This window comes from Manacus vitellinus, unplaced genomic scaffold (genome assembly GCF_001715985.3).
Source record: "Manacus vitellinus isolate BGI_N305 unplaced genomic scaffold, ASM171598v3 scaffold_4_pilon, whole genome shotgun sequence".
Taxonomy (NCBI): Eukaryota; Metazoa; Chordata; class Aves; order Passeriformes; family Pipridae; genus Manacus; species Manacus vitellinus.
The window spans coordinates 37,565,155-37,591,083 of NW_021940604.1; the positions used below are offsets into that span (position 1 = coordinate 37,565,155).

Below are 25,929 nucleotides of genomic sequence, written 5' to 3' on the forward strand. Positions count from 1 at the left end.
GTTAGTTTTATATACCACCCAAAAGAGATTTTAAGCAGGCTTTTTTAAGGTAGAAAAACACCACCATGCCTATTCCACTTGTTTCCAAAGCTGCTTTACTCTAGTACAGGTTTTGCCTTCCATGCCTTCTCTTGCTTCTTAAACATACTCACCCTTCCAGACTAATAACATTTTGCGCTGTCATCATTTCCTAAACTGCAAAACACCTATTGCATTCTGTGCCCATTAGCCAGAGTAAGAAAATAGTACCAAAAAGAGATCCATATAAGTATTGTGGGATAGTGAGGATGATGGAGCCTTTCTGCAGTTGAGCCTTAGGTGCTGTGGATCCTGACATCTAAGAATCCTTAACAACTACAGTCCAGACATTGCTTGTTGTGATGAACCAGTCCTGTTTTAAGTGACTGGGGTCTGATCCAACAAGTGAGGTCACACAAACCGTTCCCTGCAGATTTTTTCTTCTTTGGCAACCAAAAGTCCCTGAAATTTATCTGTCCTGGGTCCATTTCCTTATTTGTTTCTGACATTGAGGTGCATCACAAGTTAGAGCACTGGGAAAGACTCTGGGTGTGGTCCAAGGGCCCTGGAAAAGACAAGTGCTAGCACCAGCTGCATTCCAGAGGCTACCCCATCATCTCACAGGCCATGTTAGAAGCACTCCTTCACTTTGGCTTTGCAGCTAAATAAAACAGATTTCTGTCTAGACAGAAGTAACAGAAGCATTTTGTGATCACTTCCATGTTTTATTCTCAGATGTAGGAAACAAACCCCAAAATAAAATTCTGTTCAAATCCAACATCACAGTCTCCAGTGTCACCAGTATTCACACTATCAGATCCTGATTGAATCAGTGTGCATTTGCAAACTACTGAATACACCACAGCCAATGCCAAAGGTTTTATGTACAGCCTGATTTGGAAGGAAGGTGACACTTCTTTTAAGCAATTCTATACAGAACATCAAACTTGATGGATCAATTGTGAAATCTGTTACTGATCTAGCAGTAAAACATAACAGAATTCATAGTGGATACACTGTAACAGACATAAAACATCAAAAGTCAAAAAAATTCAAAGTGTAAAGTATATAATCATTCCCAGTTGATTTTGAATGTTGCTTAATAGCTGAAGTTTTAAAAACAATTAACTCTTAAAATATTTTAGAAAGCCCTCATTGCACATTACTGAAACATTACTACTCTTCAATATTTGATCATAAATTTATTAATAACAACTTCCATAAATTAGATTACAAAATGCCATTTAACTAGCAACAACTTCTGATTGGAGGTGCATGCTACTAAAACCCAGCAACTAAAAGCCTTTCAGAGAAAGGCTCCATAACAGGAAATATAAGATGTCCAACTAAAATACAAGGTGGAGACTTGGGAACCAGACTGTAATTACTCTTGTCTTGAGTTTTCCTGGAACAGCTGTACTAACACCTGAACTCATTTTTTTATTGAAAAAGAAAGTACTACAGGATGTTTAACGGCAGCAAGCAGCCAAAACCTGATTTAAAACAGTATTCAGAGGCAACACTTCCAAGAATCAAAACTCAGTACACTTGGAAACTGATGTGTAACCACTAGAAAGGAAATGTTACTCACTTAACAACACTTAAAAGACAAGAGAGAAATCCGAGAAAGAAAGGCTGGACAGCTGGCTATTTAGCTAGAAAGTTCAGGTCATGGCATCAAGATAGTAAGTCATACAGAGATCAGTCTGGCTTTGCCATCTAAAGCCCTGAATATATCCATAAGCTGCACTGAGTGCCATGCAGACTCAGAGCTAGCAGTACTAGTTACAGATAGGTAGACAATCTATTAAAAACTCCAGACACATACTAAGTATTCCTTAGCAGTAAATCCAATTTCTCAGTGATCTCTGTTATCAGGAAGAGATTGGTGAATATATATATATATAATGCAACTTTATATGTAACACTGTAGAAAACCGTACCTTCCTCTGACAGCCAAATTGCTGTAGAACAGCAAGGAATATCCAGACAATAGCCAGAAATATCCACTAGGAGTGATCAAGTCATGCACTAGCTTTCACTAAACATCAATTAAATCTTTACCACATCACCACCATAGAGACATCCACACAGCTTAAACCTCAAACTGAATCCCATCCCATACGATCTTGTATTTCAGGGCATAGTAACCAAGAGAACCAAGTAGAGTTTCCCATCAGAAAAGTTCTTTTCCTTTATTCTGCAAAGTTTCTTTCAGGTTTCATTAATTCAATGGTTGTTGTGCTATCAGGAAAAAAACAGTCTGTGAGACAACACAGTAAGCAGACCTAACGTAATAGTGTGAATATTGAAATAGTCACTTAATATATTTTGCATATGACAGCCTTATCCAGCTTAAGATACTGTGTAGGCACATGCTACAGAAATAATGCATATTGTTTTGTCATTATATTCAACATTGAATTTGAAAATTAAAGCAGAGAAGGTGTGAACAAAAATGGTCTGAAAGTAAACATGACTATCTATGTGTCGGGCTTGGAGTTGCTGCTTTATTCTCAAAGGATAAGCACTGTAAGGAGAGTCACGTTTTTCTGTACCCCAAAGCCTAAAATTTCTTTTTCTTTTTTTTATTATAATATACTCTTCTTTTTCTTCTCTATTTTAATTTTCAATTCAAAGAGTTTGGTGTCTAAAGGAACCATTTAGCCTGATCTTCTTTTATCCCAGGTTTTGTTCCTTTGTATTCAGCTACTCCAGCAATCTGCATTTAAAATGCATCTGACACAAAGATGCATCAAGTAACAGAAAAACGCTCACTCCCACTTTTTCGTTTGTTCCAGTGAATAAGCACTTTATCAATGAAAAACATATATATGCCAAAAAGAATTTGTCTGGCTTCAATTTCTATTAGTTGGTTCATATTATGCCTTTCTCCACTAGATTAAAAAGCCTTTAAAACCCATAACAGCACTCTCAGACTGTAATCAATAAATCCATTGATTCATTTGATCCTCTGATATACAGTCAACAGAGCAGACTTCTGCAGTGTCTCCTACCATGGGGCTGTCTGCCCTGGTTCCAGGGAGAGCATCAGTTTATATTAGAAACACCTTGGGTGATTGTCGATTGCACAAAAATCAATCCATCCTTCTTTGACAGACTGTATACACACCACTGTTTTTCGTTAAGACTTCGTACAGTGAAAAGCCTTTTCAGAAATCTGTTAAGTCATTAAATCTACCTCATTAACCAATTCCATACTAGCCTTAAATAACGTAATTTTTAATCGATGGAATCCCAAGTCACCTTTGTCATTGTTTTTCTCATACCAGATGACAAGTCTATAGTTTCTCATTTTACCTCACTCTTTTCTGTTAAGAATGTTCATCTTCCGATGGTCTTTTCAAAACTGCCCACAGTGAGACTCGCTTAACTACTAAAAACCATCATCCCTATTAAAAGTTTTCCCCTTTGCCACACAGTTACTGTTTCCTCATGTTACCAGGCTACGCAACTGTGGAATTCCTTTTGTTTCTAGCAATCTTTAAAAACTCTTTCATACTTTTATTATTAACCATTAAGTTTTCCTTGAGATCTTTACATTTCCTACATACATGCAAGAGTTCAGACTTTCATTTATACTGATAGCTATCTGCTAGTGCATTTTTTCCCCCACTTATTAAACACAGTGTTTCTTAAGTATTAACCATATCATCTGTCAATGAAAAAAAAGAATTCCACTTCTGTTCTGCCCAAGATTGTATTTTCCCAAAAGACCGCTTTAATATATGTACCAAAAACACTCTGCAGGACTTTCACCTTGAATTGTTTTTTATAACAGTGGTGAACAAAGACATCCTTTCTCTGTGATGAGAGTGATGAGCATTATCCATGACCCTGGATATTCTTCATGTTGCTGAAGCATGTAGAGCTCTATTAAGTACCCCAAAACTCTTATGTTAAAACCCTAAATTTTAAAAATTTAATAGTAGGGAAAATTAGATGAAAATATGATACAGACAACCTAGGAAAGGTTGTAGCCTGATAGATCTAATACGAGAGCCAATGTCCAGTCTTTTGCAGCAAGGTTCAACACCTAGGCAGGCAACTGCATCAATGAGGATAGCCAGCAGTGACACTCTGTCTTGACCTGACACCGCAGGGGTTTCTAGTTATCTGTTCTCAATGGAGTGTACTATGAATGTGTCCAGACATTTTTCAATCCCACTTGAATTCTCAGTATTCACAATATCCACTGTGTTCTGCAGTTCAGTTATGCTGTTTTAGTTATTTTGAAATCGCTCTTTACCTCCTTTACCTGATGCCCTTGAGCTATGTGTTGAAAGAGATTGTGAACGAAACGTTCCCTATTTACTCTCTCCTTCTTCCTCATGCCTTGAGAGACATTCCCACCCTGACATATGTTTTCCAGGATCATTAACCTCTGTAATAGTACTAAATGGTTAAGATTTAGAATACCATCAACTATCATCTACTAAGATTTCACTTAACTTGTCTTTTCTCACAGTTGTTTCACTAGCCGAGTTGAATCTATAAGGCATTTTTCTTTCAACTTTACAACTTCATTTTTTTCTTTCTGTTTTTGTTTCAGGACGGAGCAGCACTCATTCAGATCCTGAAAACAGCTGCTGCAGTTCCTTCATCAATGATCTCTTGACTTCAGGATTACTCAAGCCTCTGCAGAAAGCCCAAGTAACATTTCATAAACACCCTTTCACCTGGCAAGTAGCCCACCACTGTCACCAGGCTTTGTTCCCATGTCTGAGCCACACTTCCCCACCAGCTGAAAAGCACCTATGTAGCTGTGAATGGGGATGGTTGTCAACCAGAGCAGTGAACCAGTCTGGTCTAGGCAAAGAAAAACACACAGATGCTTTTCAATGCGGTCACTTCCCCATCGCACTTTAGATCCCATCCTGATTACAGCTGCCTCAGCGTGACTGAGAAGCTACTGAAGTCTGGGGATGAGAAGGGGTGGCAGAGTACACAGATTAGGGCAGGAACAACTTAATACATTTTTCCCATCACAGACAACAGCAACAACTCCACACCCACATGAGAACACTTTTGAAAAATCCAGTCCTGACACTCACTTGAGCACCACCCTCACATACTTCAGCCTATAGAAATCTATCAAGTATATAACCGGCACTGGTAAACATTACTCCCAAGTAATAAATGATCACATGAGTTTTTCTGCTTTCTACCCCATCATCTCCTTCATTATGGAACATTAAGCAGTCCTGTTTGTACTTGCTAAATGTCCCTGAACAGCCACTGCAAGCCAAGTCGGAAATGCAGTTCCCAAATTACAGCATTTAAAAGCAGATTGAATAAACTTGACACACAGAGTTTTGAACAGCTAAATCTCTGGCTATTTTTGCAACATTTTCCATGGTCTATGAGGAGTGTACAGCTTAAAGGACTGAACTGAGAGAACTACTACCAATAGCAAAATGCAACGCAGATTGTTCCGTTTTTTTTTACTGGAATAGTTGTGCATTACTAGACATCCTTTCTATTTTACATAGTTATTTTTTCCTCAGTAACTCATTAGTCATTTCAAATTGATGAAACGCCCCTGAATTTCTGTGTATTTGCTTGCAAAACAAACATAAGAGGATTTCAGTAAAAAAAAATACAACCCCCAAAAAAAACTCCTCACACAGTTCTCCATAAGGTCTTTCTTGAATGTTAATATTAAAACCCCCTCATGGTTTTAATAGCATTTTTATTTTAGAATCAAAACACAGACTTTGGGATAAAACATGTTTGGGGGTTTTTGTATCCTTCCTTACAAAACCATACACTACTGAAAATATTGTGAGGTTTGCATAATCTCTTTGCATAGCATCTTGCATGATATTTGTCATAAGGGAAGGATTTCTGCATCTCATGGTCCATGTTAGTAACTGGTTTCAGCAAAGTAAACACAATTTTATTCACATCTACCAAAAGAAATAAATATCTCTGTGACTTGGCAATGTTAATACTCACATTCACTTCCACCTCTATGGACCAGTCTCCTAGGGGAGGGTTCATTGATAACTGAAATTTTTTGGAAAGTACACCCAAATCACCTTCCTCCATCAACCACTGCTGAATCAACTTCTTCCGAGGGTCCTAGGAGAAAAGTCAAGCTACGTTGTAAATGCAAGTGGTCCTGCTAGCAAGATTTAGGTAGCAATAAATATCATCTTTATTTGTCACATAAATTTGGAACATATGACACGGGCCAATTTATAACTGTATTCCTGTGGATACTTACTCGGATATGTATATTCAGAGGCACTTTGTAAGGTTTTAGATCAGGATACACAGTAACAATCCGAAACAGCACATCTTGTCCTGGTTTGTACATAGATTTATCAGTCTGGATGAATACGGAGATGCTCTTTGACATGTACATCAAGCTGGTACGGTTAGAGAAGATGTGCCGGCCATCAGCACGGCCTTCCACCAGTAATTCATAATTCCCAGAAGCACTGTTCAAAGGCAGCTTAAAATAAAATAGTGACTTTCTGTTAACCATCAAAAATATTCTTGAAGATATTATTATTTAAAAACATTTGACACAAAGATCTAATACATACCTGAACTTGTCAACTTATGTAAATTCTCAAAAAGTGAAAGGGGATTTTTTTCAGGACTTTAAAGTGTTATTTCAACAATTATCTGAAAACGTGTCATCAGAGGCATCTTTTCAACAGATTTGCATCTAATTTTCAGTAGTAATCAGGTTTTCAACAATGTATGTATCCATGTATTCTCATACAATTCATAGACTCACACACATACACATTGTGCTCTTTCTTTTCTTTTCACAGTTATTGAGAAATTTCTTGGATTTGATATAAGAGGCTAATATTTTTCTGACTTCATCACTTTTTTGTAACAAATTTTCTAAAAATAAAAGATCTGAAGAAGGTACGTGTGAGCAAAATGAGCAGGACAGTAAGAGAACCTTGCACTTCTTTTTTTACAATCTTTAGCTTTATGTTCTATGGCGTAGGAAACTCAAATACAGAGTATCTTATGAGGTGAGGTACTGCTTTTCAATTTGTTTCATTTCAGTTTAATGTTTCAAAATTATAGCACACACTGTGACTCATCTAGAAAGAAAAATAATTATTCTTCCCAAAATATTAAGAAATAAAGGAAGAGTCATTTTATATGGTTAACTTATTTGGGATAGACACCCAAGGCTCCTTCAGTGCTGGCAGAAAAGAGACAGATATCACTGGCAAAGAAATTTATACCATGTAAGATTAGAGTAATCATGTACAGGTTTCTCCCTCTCTCTCTGTGTCTTTCCAGTGGACAGAGGAAATCTAGAGCTCATAATTCAGGTGTGTAACTTCACATCCTGAAGTTAGCTGAGAGGAATCCCAGTCACAGGGATTGAAAGACTGGAAGCAGAGATGCTGCAGCACACAGAAATTTCATCTGAGTCTTCACAGACAACCAATGACCCCAGGGACATTCCAGACCAGGTGCTGGCTTCTGTACTGCCAGAGTGTCTCTTTGAAGAAGGAAAACGGTTTTAACACAGCACACAGCTCATTCCAAGGAGCAGTCCTGCTGAAAAGCTTAAAGAGTCACATGCTTCTGCTTGGAATTACAACAGTAAATCTGAAGTAAAACCTCTGGAGTTAACAGAACTAAAGCAGACAGGCTTGCATTTTTCAGCATAACATATGGAACTCAAGCAGTGCTTCTACAGTGTAATGAAAATTACAGCTGTAAACTCACCAGGCACATAACATCAGAAGTATTCTACCAAGTCCCATAAAGAAAAGCTGTAGCGCTGTCAAAGTTTGTTTTAACAGTGCACAGTGAGGTAACAGGAATTCACAAACAAGGGAAAATGTCACAGGGTGGCAAATGAGGTAGATGCAAACATCTGTATCAAATACATTTTCTTCTCTTTGTATTTACCTATAAAGAGGAATCAACTATAATTCCATCCCTTTCTGTTGACTTTCTGTTTTTAAAAACAAGCCAGGAAAAAAATCAGGAAGGGGAAAAATAAACAGGCTGGTTTTACCCATGAACAGGCACATGATGACACAGGAAGAAGATATTCCCCCTTTAAAATCTGGACTTATGTAACTAAATTTTATGTGCAAAGTTCCACACTGAAATAGATCCTCCATTTTCCTCAGCTGCAGGTTTTTTGTGCACACATTGCCAAGAACATATGATTCACATATTTCAACACACTCCAAATTCCAGGCCAAGTATTCTGCAATATCTTAAATAGGAGGAACAGCCTTACCTACTGCATCTGTCAAATATTACCTCAAAACTAATGTATTTATGAACATTGCTATTTATTAAAGAAGCTGTATTCCCAAAAAAGCAGATAGAATTCCCTACAAGAAGTCCATGACACATTATAACCATTCAAAATCAAAATGGGAGAAAATAAGTTTGCTTTGGCTCATCATAGCAGTAAATTGTGCTCTTACAGCATTATTTTAACATGCTTGCAAATACTGTTTTTGACTTCTTTAAAAGTCTGTAAATGCCATTCAGAGACCTCATATATTTTCCTGTACCTCTTTCCTATCATGAATAATGATAGATAGCATGGGTTGCTCCCTAGATTTTTATACTTTTTATATTTAAAAAAATCTTTCCTTCCCATAACATGGTAACAAAATTGCCTGTTGTACCTTTCTTAATGCAACTGTCAGAGACAATGAAGTTTACATAGCCATGGTAGTGTATCAGGACAGCTGAGGTGCAACTAACCCACCTTCTGTTTCACACATCTGTGCTAACAGAAACTGCACTAATACAACACTTCCAGAAGGTCATTGCTACAATAATAGTAACTACCTCAGCCCCACCAACCCTTCTCTAAAGGGTTGTTTCTCAACCCAAATATGATCAAGGCAGCTTTTAACACTAAGTAGTAGAGACTGGCTGTGAAAATACTTTATCTTAGTCAAAACATCACCAAATGAATGGTATTACTATCCCCCTTTTGGCACTTCTAACACAAGAGAGAAAAGGGCCACCTCACGTACTTCTCCTGACTACAGCAGCCACCACCACAAACACCTCAGACAAGGCAGCTACTGTTTCCTCTGGAAAAGATGAGGCTGAATCCAAAAACTCATTACCCACCTTCTGCTAGCAAATTACACTTTGGACAAAACATAAGTCTACTGTGGCTACACAAATGAAAAAAAACCTTGCTATGAAAAAATGAGACATTTCAGATAGCGGCGAGAGAGGGAGGCATCTACTTCGCCTAATTTTAGGTGCTTGAACACTTTAAGACCTGGCCAGATTTTATTAAAGGAATCTGATAATTTATTTTTTTTTCCTCTTTTTCTGTGAACACATTTTTCTATGTTTGCTAAAGTATAGTTCATACAGATGTATTTCAACCTAGTAATCTTCATAATATTGAGCTGCTCACTGTCATTGATTATCCATCTATCAAACATTTCCAGATTATTTAATCACACCCACAGTTTATTTGAGATCAGAATTTAAAACCACTGGATTTAGGGATACTTAGACTTATGGATGACATTGGCAAATCTTTTTTTTCTTATATAAATACCCAGTTCTCAAGATTGGGTTTTCAAGATGAACATCCAGGATTATAAATTTGGGATTCATACATGACTCACAATTCAAGATACAATTTTGTTGCTTATTATGTACTTTTCATTGAATGTGCATTTCCAAATTCTTACAAAGACTGCATATAAATATTTTTATTTTAGTGTTTCTCAGTTATTACTTTGCACAATTCTTTCAGCTCTAATTAGCCCTCATGGTGTGTCTAAAATATAGATGTAGGTATCAGCCAGTCAAAAAAGCCACAAAGCAAATTTCTGTGTTCAAGGTTTATGATAGTTCCTGTTGATACTGGAAATCAGCTCCCAGTACCTATAATTACTTCTAACAAGCAGCAGAGCATTTGACCTGAAAACTCCTTGGCTTATTGGTCAGTAAATACACTCATCTGTGAGACTGTGAAAATAGCTGGGCTCACATGCAAAATATATCATCTCATCAACACCAACTGATGGTAATTTACAGAGTCAACATTTTCTGAGGAAGAAGGAAGGGAAAGAAATACTTACTACTGGAAGCACAAGAGTCCCAAAGGAATCTGAATAAAAAAAGAAGAAATATCACACTATCAGAAATCTGTAAGATTAATTAACAGAAACTCACCAAAACATCAACATTATCTTACATGAGCAGTGCTCCTCCCCACTTCACTGCCCATAATACCTGTTGGACAAATGAATTCCCTTCATGCAGCTCTGGAGCTCAGGGCACATGGACCATCCAGCCAACATACACGCAATGGCTGTGACTGGTTGGCCAGCATAAACACGTTTATCGGCCCACTAATTGCTGCCAAACATTGTCTTGACATGAACCTAAAAAATATATAGCCTGGAGCAACTGCTGCATTAGTCAGTATTGACATACTGCGCTTATACTTCACCAAACATCCCATTCCTCGCAGTTATTCCTCCCAAGTCCTCTTAGGGCCACAGTCGGCCACTATTAGATCACAGGATAAGCAGCTCATCTCCACAGACATGTGAAGGAGCACAAGGGAAAGACAGCAGACGTGGAATCCAAGTAACAGCCATCCCCATGCCAAGGGAGCACTCAGCCCACCATACACACATCACCACAAGCCCAGAGGCACACCAGCAGGGGGAAACCCCAATAACCTAGTCAGAGACACTATCCCCCAATCATGAAGCTACCAGATTCAACAACTCCCTAACAATCACTACCATCACAAATCTCCTAAAAGAACCAGTCAGAGCAGAAGAGCCCAGAAAAACTAAAATGCAATGCTCCACTTATATAATGTTCTGAAGGTACCAACAGTGTCCCAGCTGGGAGATACCTGAACAAGGAGGATATGGTTTGGCACTGTTGTCCTTGAGAATCACTTCCCTCTCAGGTACCACTGCCCTCTGCTTCTGCTAAGAAGTTGATTCTGCAGCTCCATCACACGTAAGAGAAACCCAGCATATTTTCTACTAATCACCTCTGCAGTTTAGTAAGTAACTAATTTCTGTAGTTATTTTTATCAAGACTGACAACTTTTCTAGAACGAATAAAAAAAAAGGAAAATACTTTAAATTACACAATATTGCAGAAGGCAAAACAGTAAAAAAAATGCCTTTATCCTGGCCATTCCCTCTAGAAGTAACCTCCTAACTGGTGGTGTCACTGTTACAAAACAAAGCCAGCAGCATGGCAGCATTCTGTGCCCAGCCATTAACTGGAAGCTGCTGCTTTAATGGGCATAACTTCTCAGCTTCTTCACCAGATACATCCGCCCTACCCCTTCTTCCCTTCCACGGTTGATGGAAGGTGTCTGATACGTTTTGCAGGGCTGTAAAAGTATGAACTCCAATCTACAGTAACATTACTTCTCTGTTTGGTGGGGGCTGATGTCCGTGTTCTCCACCTGAACACTCTCCTTTACATTCACACTTCAATCCCCTATTCCATTCAAGTTATTATTTACCATTAATTCTGCAGTCCCGACAAAGGCTGAAATTTTCAAAACCATGCACAGAATTTACCACCCTTAAGCAAAGGAGCACCCAGAATTAACCTCACTGCATTACATCACCATGGGAACAAGTAACCAACATATCAATATATTGGGGTTAATATTACTTATTGCTTTGACTATTTTAGATAATGTGACCTCAAATATTTTAGAATTCAAATAAAGAAGCTATTAAGCTCCCGGATATGATTACATTATGAAGCCATTAGTGCCACAGCTTTTATTTTAATTATGTAATGTATTTTAGATTAGCAGAGAACAGAACAGAACATTTCAGTTGCAAGGGAGCTACAATGATCATCTAGTCCAACTGCTTGATCACTTAAGGCTCACCAAAAGTAAAGCATGTTATTAAGGGCATTGTCCAAAAGCCTCTTAAACACCGACAGGTTTCAAACATCAATCGCATCTCTAGGAAACCTGTTGCAGTGTTTGGTCACCCTCTCAGTAAAGAAGTGTTTCCTCATGTTCAGTCTGACCCTTCTCCAGTGCAGCTTTCAACCATTCCTATGTCTCCTATAGCATAGGGAGATGAGATCTTTATGTCTCCTATAGCAGGGAGAAGAGATCACATCTCCCTTTCCACTTCCTGTCCTCAGGAAGCTGTAGTGAGCCATGAGGTTGCCCCTCAGCCAAACTAGACAAACCCATAGTCTGAGCTGCTCCTGACAGGACATGCCTTCCAGCCCTGTCACCAACTTTTCTGGCCTCCTCTGGATGCATTCAAGAACCTTCACATCCTTCTTAAACTGCGGGGCCCATAACTGCACACGGTATTCCAGGTGAGGCAGCACCAACACTGAATGCAGTGGCATAATCAGCTTTCTTGATCGGCTGGTAATGCTGTGCTTGATGCACGTCTCAAGGATGGGGTTTCCCCTTTTAGCTGCCTGGGCACACTGCTGACTTACGTTGACTCGTATTTTCTCCTGCTGATTCCACTCAGTTAGACCTTTTTATATCTCCTAAAATGCAATGGGTTTATACCTGTCTTTTACTCAATTGTTTCATGGAGTAAGCAAAAAAAAAAAAAATTTAATTCATTTACTTAGGTCCTTCTTGATCCTGGACATAAAAGCATTCCAAGATGAAGCAATCACTTGACCTCTGAACTTCAAAAAATGTTAATTTTAAAAGTCAATGAATTCTTTCCTTTGATGGTAACAAACAGAAGGAAGTCTCAATGACCCGAACACAGGTTGTCTTGGATGATGCCAGAGCACTAAAGGAAAAGTGCTGTCCAGCATGTATCATCTATTCAAATTATAACCTGGGTTACACCAAATGACTTACATACCACAAATGAAGTTTGTGGGTAGCACACTCCAGTACCTCATTCTGGTATTCAAAAGCTTAACAGGGATGGGCAGTACTGGGCCCTAAGGAACAAAGTTCTTTCCACAACATGTTTATGCGGCTGCTAAAGCTACGTTTTTTTTCCTACCATCCCATTTCCCTCTTCCCTTGAGAACCAACCCATGTAGTCCTTGACTCTGAGCAACCTCACTGGCCCTTGAGGTTTTCCAGACAGGAGTTTCTGGCAAAATACACACTTTTTTCAGTAGCCAATGGAGAGGGCAAACTGCCCCACCGCACAGTGGCAGGGAGCTCCACACTTGGCCGAGCTTGCTTGGCACACAGGGCTACAGGACAACTGTCAGTTCCAGGAGAAGAATTACAAAGTTCTGCAGAATACCTGATCCATAGGCAATGTAAACTCTGGAATCACTGATATATTTATTCCCAAAACCTACCCAAAAAACCCCATGCACAAACAATTGTACTAAGAGAGACATCATTTTAGCTAAAGGAAAATTATGTCTTCCTAACTTAGGAGAAAGGGAGTTACTGTTAACTAGGAAGAATTAATTACTTTTAGAGGATTATATTTCACTGTAAAGGGAGCAAGATGTAGGGCAACTAGCAACAACAGACATGGTACAAAGTTACCTCCTAAAATTTCTCTCAGTTGTACACTAAAAGCTTTACCCTTCTCTAGTTTCTGTCCCTCTGTGAAATAAGGCTGTGCTGAAGCTGAGGTTTGTACAACCACAACCCATAACACTGTGCCACCAGAGAAAAAAAATAACCTTTGTCACTGCTGATAAGTGGTTATTCGCAAGGACCAGAAACCTTTAACAACATGTCTGAATGGATACGCACATGGTTAAGTACTGTCGCACTATCTTAAATCCAACCCACACAGCTAATTATAGCAATGGCTGCAGCAGTGACTTCAGTACACTGGGAGACACAAAGTACAAATCTGATACTCAAACCATAGCCCACACCACGGAGTTTCTATTTCCATCTTTACCCACGCCAATGCAAACACAGTAGTACCCACACAGCACAAGGGCAGAGCAAGAAGGGGACTGCTGCACACCACCCTGTGCAGCATCTACCAGCCTGCAAAGCAACCTTTCAAGTAACAGGGCAGGTACTTCACAGCCTTTCTCATCAGGGCAGTGCCTGCTTGCCTCCACCTGTTTTGAGAACAACTGGAATGCAAAAGACGGGAATCTGAAGGCAGAGTTTCTTTCGTGTTCCTGCGCCTGGGAGACCTAACATCAGGTCGGAGCCAGATACAGACATGACGCAGGTGGGGAAAGAGTTGGGGAGGAAGGAGATTTATGTCACAGTTACTTTTCCTTTGTGCAACTCAGAAAGTGTTTACCTTCTGAATCAGTGGTAGGGAGCTATAGCCTCCCTGACTGCTGAGAAAGCCCAGAGCACTAATTCCCAGCCAGTGGAGATCATAAAAGAGGCTGTTGGGCATGAGGTAATCTTCCAGTTCATGTCACTACGTACCTATTTTGTTAGGAACTGAGCAGCCTGGGCAGATCCGAAACTCTTCAGTGCTGCAGTGAATTTCCCTGTCATGCAAGATTTTCCCATGTTCTCAGAGACTACCAAGCTGTAGTCAATTCCCTGGTGCTCTGCCCAGCCATGCCTAGAGATGGCCTCAGATGTGCTCAAGCAAGAGCCATAGGCAAAATGTTTCCTTTATGCTAATGCTGAATGGTAGAAATTCACCACATTTTTCTGTTCGCTTGATGAATTACAGTTATATTTAATCATACAGCAATTTCAGGTTTATAAGGAATTAACCAAGGTCCAACAGTTAGCACATGGCACTGCTCTGCTGGCAGCTCTGCCATCATGCAGCTGGACACTTTTACCCACATACAGTGTGTAACACTTCACATGATTTACACATGGGATCAGTCAAATCTACTGTCTCCAGAAATGGCAACAGTTGTCACCCTCCTTCAACACATCCCTGCAAGGAATATGTTCAGTCATTAAATACAGCTCCCAGTGATTACATGTAACTAACTCCAGGCAGAAGTAAGTTAAGAAAAGAGCCCAGAACAGTTAAGCCACCTACACCAGGCACTGCAGACCATCAAATGCTTCCTCCTGACTCATCTCATCTTCCCTCTGCAGCAGTGGAGTAACCAGCACAACTGCAGTGGGCTAGAGAGTGGAGAGACCAGGCAAGGGCACAGGCCCCTGCTACCACAAGGGATTAGTCAAAGAAAACATCCAGCTGGGAGCCATGACCTAGCTGCAGGGGAAGGCAGGAAAATTCAGTGGACTGTTGCAGACTAATCTTGAAGAAAGTTACAAAACAAACAACCAAAAATCCCCACAGAAGTCACATGAAAAAAATATCCTCACCACTTGCAAAATCATTTCTTTCACAGAATTCCTGAAGCTTGTACTGTATTCATTCAATAAATACTGCATCGAGAAAATACATGGAGATAGAGGGAAAACAAATGCCACACTGTCCTGCTTCCTTTTCCTCAGAATCCTTGGCATTTAGGATTATCCAGCAGAAGAGGAATCAAAGACAGTGTGGTAGTGACAAGTCACCAGTATAGACATCAGGGGGAAATTGTCATCTTTTTAATGTACCTTTTCACCCTGCCATTTCTTGGCATGGTCTAACAGTATTGTTATCAATAAAGCAAATAGAAAAAGTTTGACAGAACGAAACACACACGTGTTTTTTTAGACCTATGGAAAGACGCACAAACAATGGTATCTTAAATGCTTTCCTTTGCATGGGCCTGCTCCAAACCCAGAAAGTTATGATACCCTTTCTTGAGCTGACACCACTAGCACTAGGACTAGACATAAATGTTTCGACTTCCAAAAAAAGGACAGAGGTTCCAGGAAAATGACTGTATGGCTTGGCACAGTGAACTAGAGCTTGTGCCAATACGTATCAGTACAGCAGCACTTCAGTCTCTAATTTACATCAAGTTAGGACTGACTGTATATTCTAGCTCATGTGGCATATATTGCTACAAATAGACTTTCTCACTTAAACTTTTCTACCTACATCCTCATCCCTTCTTAGTCTTGTGCAAGAACAGAAAAAATATAACTGGATTCACTTCAGACTGATTTACTGAAATGGTGCCACATCTTTCTTCTGAGAGCTGTGCTCACATATCCATGCTTAGGGAATGTTTACAGAAAAGCATTTTCCTTGCAGTAGCAAATAGAGTTTTTTCTACTGGTGAGTCTATTTCAAAAACCTCACATCAGAGAAATAAAAAATAACGTTCCTCAATGTTCTTCCAGATTTTTTTTCTGTCCAAAATATACATTTTTTTTTGTTTAAAGAAGAAAAAAAAAGAGGAAGTATAAATACCAAGGTCTAAACTGTCCAGGGAGTGAAAAATACTTTTTCTTCAAACAAGAAGACCTGCAGGTCTGTTGAGTTTATAGTTTTCTTAAATGTGTTATACTCCTCAGATATCATCCTAAAGCTAGCACCCAAATTAGCAGTGGTTAGTTACACAAATAGCCCAAAATACATAGTGTGAGCCACTGCTGTTCAGTTATGGCTAAATTTGGCACGGTTGATAGAAGGAGGGGCAATACAACACTCAAACACATGCAATAGGGATTGCCAGGGGACGTCAGCATGTGGGCTGACATCCAAAGCCAAATGAGGCCGACAGGCCTGTAGCAAAGAGGTATATACTTGCTCCAAAAAGCCTCCTAAACCCTTCCTGTCTGCCAGCACTACGTATGCTTCCCTCCACAGCCAGTCATTACCCTACTCCCTATTTCCACCACCCCTTTCCTTTTCAGTACTTTCTTCAAATGAGGAGGTTAAAAGCACTCAGAAATTATAAAGCGAGAGAGAGACACAGGGTAGCAGCGCTGCCTATGGAGAAAGATGTAAAAGGGCAGGAGGAATAATCTGAACTGGAACAGAACCTGAGGATCTGGTCAGGAAACAGGGCACCACAGCTCTAGAAGACAGAAGAGAGGTAGTATGTACAGACGTTTTTCTGTTTAAAGCCACATTTTAGCAAACTCCGCAGTTGTTAGCAAGTTCTAGCTTCAGTCTGCAATGTAAAGTGTATGGATATTTTCCTGACAACCAGGAAAAAAACCCTTCTCCAGCTAAATACAAAGATTTTTTCCCTAATCTGCTTTTCTCCACCACCAGAAGAATAGGGGAAAACCAACCCAACCATAAAAAGCACAACCAGAAACACTCATGGTCAGGACAGAACAGATACAGATACATACCAGAAGGTAGGAAAAGAAGGGGCACTGTCTCATACTTAAGCCTTTTACACAACTAAATGTTATGTCATCATTCCCTTGGTGACTATACACAAACACACAAACTCACAGGCATCTACACATCCTGCTTTCAAGGCACTACTGGCCATAATTACTATCCATTCTGATGTCCACGAAATAAACACAGATAAAGCCACTATTAAGGCAATTTAAAGAAACTGCAGTTTTTTATTACAACTTAAAACACAGGAAAATCATACTAGGACAAAATGTGGCTAAGCCTGTATATGCCAGATATTTGGCAGTATTAATACCATCCTCATCACATCAATTGCTGTAAATGGAGCAAAATTCCAAAGCCAAGTCACATTTCAGACTCATTCACTGCAAATAAATCATTCAGGATCTATTTAAATTTCCACACTTAGAGGAAGTGGAAGAAGAAGGTTTGTTTTCATATTGGTTTTCTTCCATTTTCTGGAATACATTCAGAGTCTGTGATGACAAAGACACATGACTTTTCTGAGGCCACAGAGCTATTTAAATATATAAAAACAATACCAGATACTTTCTTCATCAGTGAATAAAGGTAATATAAACCCCTAACCATACAAAATAAGCACCTCATATCTGCACCTGCAGAAAGCTAGAGAAGTGGTCTGTCACTGTGGCCGTGTTTTCCACACACATACTTATTTGGACTACAGTGAGTCTAGGTGAACCAACATCATCTCTTGCCATTTGCTATTCAATCTTTGCTCATAGGATCTCAACTCTGCCTTCACAAACAGGTAGTCATGCATAGCAAAGCATGGAAATCAGTAACACTGCCAGTGCTGATTGTCTCATAAAAAGAGAAGTCAATTGTGTAGGACTGGAAACTCATGAATTTCCCAACTGCTTGCTGCCTCTGCAGGTACTATAACCCAGCACCTCATCTTGGATCTCCTCCTAATTAGATACCGCTCAGGACACCACCGTAGACCCATCCGGAGATCTACTCTTAGCTCCCACACTTTTCTCTGTAAAGCTACTTTTTATATACCTAACACTACATAAATAGGTGCATTGCACACTTCTCCTGATACTCGACCCTAATTCCTCCCATCTCTCCCCAGATGCTTTCCAGAATGTAGAAGAGACTCCCTGGGTTAAAACAAAGTCTGTTTGGCCTAAGGTCCCATCTCCAGCAATGGTCAAGGACAGACATCTGAACAGCATAAAAAAGGAACAAGTACACAGTAACCCTTCCTTGGTTGCTCTTCCCAGGCTTGCAGTCTGAGGCTTGGAGCTTGAAAAACGAAAACTAGTGTCTTCATAGTGGGCCAGTCCTTGATGGACTTCAGTCTTAATTTTGTGAGATCACATTTTCCATCCCCAATAACTGGGACATGGAGTTCCACAATTTATTTTCATCTCATGTGACAGCTCATCTTCTTCCATCAGGTTTGAACTTGCCTCCTGAGAGATCTCTGATCTTTCCCTCTGTTCTCCCTGGAATTTCTCCAGTTGGTTCACAGCCTCCATGAGGAGTGCCAAAGATCAGGCACAGCATTCCCCAGGATGCCTAATTAGGCTGTGAAGATTACTAGAATACTTTCTCATAGCTTACAGAAATTATTTCTGTGTATACCTTTGAGTACAATATTTACCTTCTTTTTTAAGAACTACAGTATTACTTACAAGCTTTCACATTCTGCTTTCACCTTTAAACCATCACCCACCCTACACACATTCCCAGTTTTCTGTTGGACTGCTGCACCACCTTGTTCCCCATCCAGTGTTCCCCATACACTCTCTAATTCCTCAACCAAATCAGACCCATGCACTAGCTCTAGTGAAGCACACTCCAGTTTTTCCTCTAACCATTTCTAGTATTGCCAAGATGAGTTCAAAATCAAATCCTTTCTCCCAGCAACCTTACCAGACCCTTCACTAATCTAATAAACACTCTCATTTTTTTCATTCCTGTCAGTCATACTGAACAATACAGTTTCAGGGCAACCCATTTCCCATTTGAGAGTGAACCACTTAGACCTACCTGATGCATATTATTTTCCATCCAGCCACAAACATATTAAATAAGAATTTCATGCTGTCCCTGCGTCCCCAGCTGGCTTGTCAGAGTGCCATGCCAGACTATCAAAAGCCTTAGAAACATCAACTATAACAATATCCTGCTTCTTTTCCACTACAACCCCTGCCAACCCATGGTGCAACACATTCTATTTGCAGGTTTTCAATATTTCAGAGCCTGTCTCTTCACTCATGGTCTCAAAACTTCACTAGCATGTTTAAAATTATTTCAGTCAATTCCTAAATATTCTACAGAAAATTTTATCAGGCCTACACATCTATTTTACCATAGTACTCTATAAACTATTCCACCCCTTTTGCTATCTTAATTCTTAACCCTTTTCCATAACAGTTAGTTGATCCTTTTAGTGAAGACTGAACACTTACTGCTTCTCAGCATCATTAACCAATGCCCTTCTCATCAGAGTGAGTAGGAAGCCACATCCTTTGCTAGCCTTCTTGTTACCAATATGATATTTTAAAACCCTGTCTTATTATCTTTCACATTCTTTCTTACTAATGGTTTGGCCTTACCAGTTTTGTCCTTTCTTACCTGTGCTACTTCTTTAAGCTCAACCTTTGTAATCTGATCTCATTTTCAGTTATTACATACAGTTTTCCTTTTTTTCTGTTGTTTTTTGGCCAGCGAGAAGATCCTCTTTAGTTACTTTATTTCTTATCTTTCTGCTCCGTTAGGGTAATGTGTACTTATCTTTTTAGTAAGCATCCCTCAAGAGCTTTCTCCCTTTGCTTCCCTCCTTGTTTCTGACAGCATCTTACCTCCCAATTCCTTTGTTTATCATCATCACTTTTTTTTTCCCTAATTCACAGCCTTTACTTTGTTTTTCTCTCTTCTCCTCTTTCTAACAGCTGTAAAGCCCTTCCAGTTCACAGTAGCAACAGGGAACCCCACACTGGAATGCGTAACATTCCCTACTCTGTAAGAGTTGCCCCACTGTCAGCATTTCTACTACATTCCACCCTTCTGAAGGTACTGTCAAACAGCCTGTAGGCACTCGATCTGCCACACCCTCCTTGGCTGGATATTGGTGAACATGGTGACCAGAAAGACCTCATGCACAAACACATAAGCCTTGAGTCACAGAAGGACTCTTTCCCTCAAATCTCAAACAGCAGCCAAGCATTAAAATAAAGCTCAAGTACTGGATGGGATCACTAGTCCCATTTTTCTGCAAACAACTTAAGGGGCCTATTAGCAGGATGGATTCAACAACAGGCACAGAAAACGGGGCTTTTTTTCTTTTATGTATTCCAGCAATATGAAAGCCCATAAGAGAGTGCATTCTTCTCTACTAGCTCCCTTGTCTTTGATCCAACCCCAACACCTCCTTCCCAAAAACTTTTCCTTCATTCTGATTTTGCATAGGTTATCTGCATATGCTGACTATTAGACAAGTTATGTTTCGTGAGGCACAGCTACACATACTTTTGGAGGAGGAGGTTATGGATGTAAAATCACACAACTCCTGCTCTCTTGCTGTTTGGAATTTCAGGCACCGATGCAGAATTAGGCAGAAAGAAGATGTCCCACTAAACTGCCAGCAAAACCCTTTACCCTGCAGATTTGCAGCATAGACAGCATAGTCACCAGTAACTCAGCCATTTTATTCTGACATAAGGTACAGATACAACTCAAGATTAACAACAGAGACTGGCATTCTTGGGCCATTTCACTCCATTTAGGTGTAACTTTACAACTTCCTATTCCTAGTGTTTTTCACTGTTTCACATACTAACGTGCTCAGAACCATATTATTAAATACGTAAGACATGCCTTCTGGTAAAAGCAGATTTTCATTGTCTGTGTGGAGTATCACTACATGTCTGAGCTTGACAAACGTTCTCACAGACTACCATGTTTCATAAATCCTAGTTTAGTATTTACCACACTCTAGCTCAATAATCTCTGTTAACAAGTAAGTTTGCTCCTCTCCAGAAATACAGAAAAGGAGTGTAAATTAGTTAAAATATATAACTAATTTACAAACTATGCATGCTACTGTAAATGAGATTCTTCAGTAAGTTCACAAAGTAGTTCTCACTCATCATGTCTTAAATACATTATATTGTACCTTAAATATCAGAAGCTCTAACTAAATCTTTTTCTTTAGAATTAAAAACGTTCACACTGTCAGGTAGAAAAGCTTTCATGACACACGAAAGCTTTTCTTAAAACTGATTTTTTTTTCCTACTTACATGCTACTTACTCTTTCCAATTCATTCTAGCATGAACACAGAAAATACAGAACTTCTCGCAATTAAGGCATAAGGTTTCTCAAACACTACAACACACAGCAAAGTCTGGGTAGCAAACCCTGTAAGACAACAATTCTTGCTAGTTCAAACTACATCTTTATTGATCAATGACTGGATAAATATGCACGGCAAGAATCATCCTTCACTGCAATCACTGAAAATGAAACCATTCATGCTGGAAATTTAACTTGCCTGTCTGTTATTCCCATCATGGGTTTTTTTGCTGTTGTTGACCCAGAAAACCCAACAGCTCCAATTGCACACAAGCCATTGTTATCTTCTGCAGTCATTTTCAATCAAAGTGAGGATCTTTCTGATACTGCATCTCCACAGAAAGTGTGTCAAGGCTTGGCACAGTGCACAGAAACGTCTTGAGTTAGTGCTTTGTGTTTTTCTGGAGTCCACTGTAGGCAATGGAAACCTATTCTCTTCTGATGATGCACTGACTTTTTTTGGGAGGGTTGTGCTTGCTCACACAAAGTTTACCTGTAGCAGTAACCTCCTGCTTGCAAACATTCAGTTGGTCTGTTTTCACTACATTTAACATAATTAACTTAATTTCTGTAGCAAAACACTGGTCTTAAACAATCTCCCTTGCTATACAATACATTTCGATTCTGAAATACCGAGCCAAGTTCAAAATATCAGCACTTCTTTAAACACATGTGCACTTTCTCCTTCACTCCAAAGAACATCCACTAACCACTTACTAGTAAATACATTTGCCTTTTGTTATATAAAAAGCACAATAATAATGTGAACCAATCTCCACCGCTAAAGCCTTCCTCTAATGGACAATTTCCCATGAATCACTCAGATACCAAAATTCCCCTTCCAGTAACATTAAAACTGTAAATGTTTTATCACCCATCAGAAGGCATATGAATTTCTTATGTAAAGGAAGGGTTATATTATAGCAAGAAAAAAACCCTGTGCCTCTAATTCAACAATCAAAGGATCCTTTTATGGAGCTAATTGAGAAACTTAGACTAGTACATGTATCATGTTGAGTTGCTACTGGAGAACCAGGCTGAATCTTTAACTTAAAGCAACTGCAGAAGCACTTTGCTAGGCTGGTATGTAATAGCTCTTACACTTAGGCACTTGGCTGAACTTTGCCTACAAGATTAAACATCCCTAATAAAAACTGTGTCCTCAGCCTGTCCTCTGTCTCCACCATCCAACTCCCAACTCTGCACCCATCTCAGTTCCATCAGCACAAATATTTGCACACCGAACCAGAGGACCTGTCTGCCTAAAAAACCATTCAAACAAAATAAAAACTTTTTCAGTCACATCAGATTTTCAGAGCAGTTAATCCCCTGTTTTTGCTGTCACCACGCAAGGAAAAATACAGAGCATATTGCCAGCTTAGGCAACAGTGCCACTGAATTTGCAGCCTAACCAAGGTAGGTGTTCAGTGTCAGATAAAGCAACATTTTCTGGGCACTAATATATGCAGTAATGATGTCATTTAAAGATTTTGTGTGCCTGGAGATATGCTTGGGTTTTTTCCTTCAACTGCAACAGCCGGCCTAATAAAACCTCCTCCTCCTGCCTTCCTTCAGTCACATACTAGTTCACCTATAGCAATACCACTACATATTTTATCTTATTATTTTGTTCTTCAGTGAAGAATTTAAAGCTTTAGGATCTTACACTGACAAACTGCTTTTGCTTCTCCCTGACAACTTGCTTTCTCTCTGAGTCAGAACTAATCCACTCCTGTAGCACTTTTGGATACACATCTTCAACACTACATCCTCTGTTTGAGGGCAGTTCCCTTGCTTCTGGCCCTTAACAGTTTTGCTTACGTATTTGTTCACAGAGAACAAATGACTAACAGATTATGTAACCTGACTAGAAAAAATTGATGGCCACATACTAAATGTTAAGAATTTTCCAAGAGGACTTGCAAACTATACACTGTATACTCAGCTACTCAACATCTTTTTTTTTCCCGTTCCATTTATCAAGTAAAAAAACCATAGACAATTCAAAGATATATTTAAAAGACAGGAGAAAGATTAAAAGTTAATAATGCACTACAGCATTTCTCCTTTTTCCTCACTGTATCCAGTCTGATACAGTGTCATACCTGTTCCTGATCACCCACTGTTCACTCTGACTTTAGCAGCTCCCAGGGATTGTTCTGTAGGCTCAGCAGATAAGGGACATCCATATATTTTCACAAGCTTGGAATTACCAGTTGTTTGTCTGCCTTTTAATGTTGAAAAGGACAACAACAGACAGGTTGAAACTCATGCAAGGCTCACTGAACTCGACGTTGAAGTAGAATAGAAGCAGGAAAAAGCCAGTATAGTTAGAAGAAGAAAAAGGGAAGAAATTATTTTTCTTTTAATAATTTTTTCTTTCAAAAGAAAACAAAAAAAGTTAGTTGGTTTAGGTTTGTTTGGTTCCATATCAAAATACTGCCAGGAAAGGTTTGAAGAGGAATTGTGAATTTAAAATGGCAAGCTCATTACTAATAGCATAATAAATACATCAAAGTTATTTTCTCCACAGAACAAAAATTTTCCTTTATCCACTGCTGAATCCCCCACTATGTCTAGATCCTAGATTTGGCCTAAACTTCTGAATAAGCAAAATCTAAAATTAGCAGGTAATGTGTTACAGACACTTAAGAATTAGAACTGTAGGCATGACAGACAGTCTGTTTTACCTGCATGCAAATTGTAGCTGCTAAAGTAATTGCCTTAGGCATACATCACCACAACTGTTAGTGTTAGATTAGGACACTAACAGATTAGGTGTATAAAACTGATTTAAATCAGAAATGAACACTGGATTTTTTTTTTTTCATTAGCCATACCACTACAGTGAAATTTGCCTCAGGTTTATGCTTTTACACTGGCTATTGGAGGACATGACACCTGATAACAATAACTGGATAAACAATATCCAAACTGTATAACTGTCAATGCATAGTTCTGGAAAACTTTTCTGAATATTTGAAATACCAAGAAGAGTTTTGATCAGATATGCTTTTCTGCATCATGGGGCCATAAATTTTTTTATCTGGTCAAACGCACTCCATCACACTCAAAGCCTCAGTCTTCTCTACAGGTTGTGAAAAGAGGTGGGCTTTCATGAAAGCATTGAAATGAAGGTGTGATGCTTCCAATTAAGGCATTTATATTAACTATAAAACATTAATAGAAGAATTAGATGAGCGATAGAGAAAGTGCATTATAGCAGGGTAGATTTTTCAGGACCTGATGCTGCCCCTAGACTCTCTATTTTTAACAGATAAAAAGCTAGAGTTTGGATGTCATTTATATTGCCTCATATTAGGAGCAGTGGGAAAGCTGGACTATCCATATAAAATATTTTCTTTCTCATGAGGACAAATCTCCAGCAGGACATCTCTATGCTTCTGTTCTCAGTTGACCTTTCTGAAAAGGAACACTGACCAGGATATCTCAGCTCTTCAGCTATTCAGAACTGCCACCACATCCTCTACTGCTGCCTGGTGGCATAGATCAAATCAGCTTGCTCTTCAATCCCCAGTCTGTCCACAATTCAGTTCTTGATTCTTAAAAATTTCCCTTTCTTCAAATGCAGGGTCTCAGAGTAACGGTGTCTGACACACTCATCTTCACTACTGTCCTCAGGTCCTCCCATTCTTAAGGCACGAGAAGCAGCTTCAGTTGCTTTATTACCTTGTTTGTTCCACCCTTACCGTTCTCGCACATGCTTCCACTTTGCACCTTAACAAGCTACCAGTAAGCAACTTTTCTTCTACTACTTCTTCAGTGGCCCCACTACATTGACCAGAGTACTTCCTGGCTCCTCAGAAATCCCACATCCATCCCACTTTGCTACTCCTGTTTATTTTCAGAGTTTAAAATGAGTTAGCACATCCACACAGCCACTTGCCATCCAGCACAGTTGCCCAACTGCCAACAGAGCCAGCAGTGTACGAGTTTATTTTCCCATAGCGACTTTTACTTGGTAAAATAAAGTTCCTATTTTAGTACCATTTAGAAGTTGAGATATTTTGGGAGCAACAAAATATTTGTGTGAGAAGGCAAATCAAATATTTCCAGACCAAGTCCATTCCCTTACCTTTCTCAAAGACCATTTCCCTGCTCAAGATGGTCTCGTTATCTCTGATCACTTCTCCCCTTACGGTGACCTGCGCTGGGCTGTCCGGCAGCAGAGCTACCCCAACAGTCAGGTTTGCTCCAGGCCTGATGTTCCAGGGAACTGCCACAAGGAACGTAGGTCTAGAAAGTCCAAACAGGCAGAGGGAGTAAGGGCAAGCAGTGAAATACTGTCCCAAAAAAAGTAACAGCGTCCATATAAAGACATACGATACATGTTGCAAAGCCCTCCCGCTGCTCTGCGCTGCGGAGGCTGGAGGTGATGCTCACCCACTGGGCGCTCCTGGGCGCGCAGGGCGGGGAGCGGGGAG

General features: G+C 39.5%; 1 protein-coding gene across 1 annotated transcript in view; it reads right to left on the bottom strand.

The window, feature by feature from the left end:
• The window catches only part of CD109 (CD109 molecule), a 76,992-nt gene that overhangs the window by 46,687 nt on the left and 4,376 nt on the right, over positions 1-25,929 (bottom strand). The window contains exons 2-5 of the mRNA XM_029962831.1: positions 25,581-25,741; positions 10,110-10,138; positions 6,269-6,499; positions 5,998-6,123 (exon numbers count right to left, since the gene is read on the bottom strand). Of these exons, the coding sequence (XP_029818691.1) occupies positions 5,998-6,123; positions 6,269-6,499; positions 10,110-10,138; positions 25,581-25,741 (547 nt within the window). The remainder of the gene's footprint in view (positions 1-5,997; positions 6,124-6,268; positions 6,500-10,109; positions 10,139-25,580; positions 25,742-25,929) is intronic.